General features: G+C 29.9%; 1 protein-coding gene across 1 annotated transcript in view; it reads left to right on the top strand.

Moving 5' to 3' along the window:
- The window catches only part of LOC108736553, a 6888-nt gene extending 5250 nt beyond the window's left edge, over window positions 1-1638 (top strand). The window contains exon 4 of the mRNA XM_018469013.2: window positions 660-1638. Coding sequence (XP_018324515.1) covers window positions 660-1500 — 841 coding nt within the window. The 3' untranslated portion in view covers window positions 1501-1638. The remainder of the gene's footprint in view (window positions 1-659) is intronic.
- The last annotated feature ends 516 nt before the right edge of the window (window positions 1639-2154 follow it).

Raw genomic sequence — 2154 nt, 5'->3', positions numbered from 1 at the left:
AGATTGAAACTAAATATTTTTTTGTTTCGAAGTTGAAATCAAGGCATATTCACTGCCAAAAGTCAGTTAAAAATTTTCCATATTATTCGTTATTTCTTATTTTATTCAAAGTTTTTGGTCAAATTCCAAATTTTCTCTCAAACCGTATACTTTTTTTTAGTATAGATAGTATTTGTTTACCTCATGATATGCTGCAAAACCTAATTAATCACGAATTTCTAATTTTATGTACTCTTGTCTCCGATTGTACCTCCCAAACAGCCTTAAATTGTAATAGGATCGTAACACCTGGTCGTCTACTCTTCCTACATTGTACCGGGAATTCGTGGAATTTATTGTACTACAATAATAAAATGAATCGCTCTTAACTTAACCCTCAATTGAGTAATATCACCTTCGCATTATTTGACTGTCCGTTTGTGACAGTCTTTTTTTTAGTATGAGCATAATAGCTATAAGCAATCCAAGAAAATTTTCCATAATTTTAAATAGCACATCAGCTTAAGACATGCAAAAATGCATAATTACAATGAAATAAAGCTACAATAATCGAATAACCGAAAAGATATTTATTAGGTTAAAATTTTATAAAGTTTGGCATTTTTTGGTGGAAATCCAACATCAAAAATCATACATATTCGAATTGTTTTTTATTACAGTAAAGACTGTTTATGGTCATCTGAATTAACTTCCACAAATCCACATTTATCGACATTCGAAATGTTATCAGTACGAGAATATGAACGCAAAGTTATGCACGTCACAAACGAAATTCAACAGGAATGCGTATGCGTTGTTAACAGCACCTACAGTAAAATAGTCGAACATGACAAGGAAAGTAACCAGAATAATAAGAGGGTTAATGTCCATGCCCCTTGTTTTTTCCCCAGATCTCAAACGTTCTTAAACGAATGTACAAAGCCATACGTTAAGAACGCTGTTGTTCCATATTCCGTCGAAAAAAATGATTGTTGTAAGGAAAATCATTTAGGAAAGCCTTATTTCTCTAAGGAAGAAATCGCTTTGTTGAATAAAACCCTATTAGGTCTCGAAACGGAGACAACACTGTCATCCTCCATAAATAAGTTTCAATCTAACGAAATTAAAATTTGTTACCAAGAGAAGCAAGTAAAAGAGAAATACATATTGCAAAGTTTGTTTCAAAAGGTTTTGTGTTATATGAAGCAAATATATCCGTTTTTAACGAGAGAAAAGAAATTAGCATTGGTGCAGTTGGCTAATCAGAACAACACGACTGTTTTCGATCAATTGAAATGGTTCGGATACAGATGTATTTTGTCAGTAGAAGAAAAAGATGAAGACACTGAATGCTCTTTGTTCGAAGAGAAAATGAAGAGCAGTCTTGCAATGGATCTGTTGGACAATTCTGTTGTTTGTTGTAGAATAATACAATCGTGCAATATGAATTTTTTGAATTCTAACCGTGCTAGAATGGAATATACCCGCAGTTTTAGCAATAACTGTAATTACGGACATTGATCTGTTTTTTACTGCATATCTAAGTATAAATTACAATAATGTACTTACTAGATTTGCGAATTTTATAAGTATTTGTTCTCGAATTTTTGTTAATGTCTCTATAATTACCTTCTTTTATAATATCTAATAATTAACACAGTGTAATGTAAGATCTTACTAGTATACGTTTTGTACTTTATTTTTATTCGACAGAATGTTAAATGATTTTTACTTTTATTTTGAACGTTGTTGATGTTGAAATAATAAAAATACTTTAAAATATATATATATATAGCTTAATTTTTAAATGCAATGCTACCTAATTACACAGGGTTCTTGAAACTTTGAAAATTTGATTGTAGGGATTATTCAGAATGATTTTTTTAATTAAAACTTTTTCAACTATGGGTTATACAAGAAGTTAATGCCAACTTTGTGATTTTATATGGTATAAATAGTATATTTTTTACGGCGACTTCTTATGAAACACTAAATTATAAGGTACAGTCAAAACATAAATTACTAAAAACTAACTACAATATTGTAATATCAGAATTACAGCGTAAACTCTATATAACGGCACTTAAGGGACTGAACATTTTTCGGCGTTATAAAGAGTGGTCGTTAAATGGAGAGAAATAAAAGATATTATTTTACTATTTTATAAAACCTACC

Source organism: Agrilus planipennis, unplaced genomic scaffold, assembly GCF_000699045.2.
Source record: "Agrilus planipennis isolate EAB-ADULT unplaced genomic scaffold, Apla_2.0 scaffold82, whole genome shotgun sequence".
Lineage (NCBI taxonomy): Eukaryota > Metazoa > Arthropoda > Insecta > Coleoptera > Buprestidae > Agrilus > Agrilus planipennis.
Note: the sequence above shows the minus strand (reverse complement) of the source record. Positions and strands in the feature narration are given on the sequence as shown.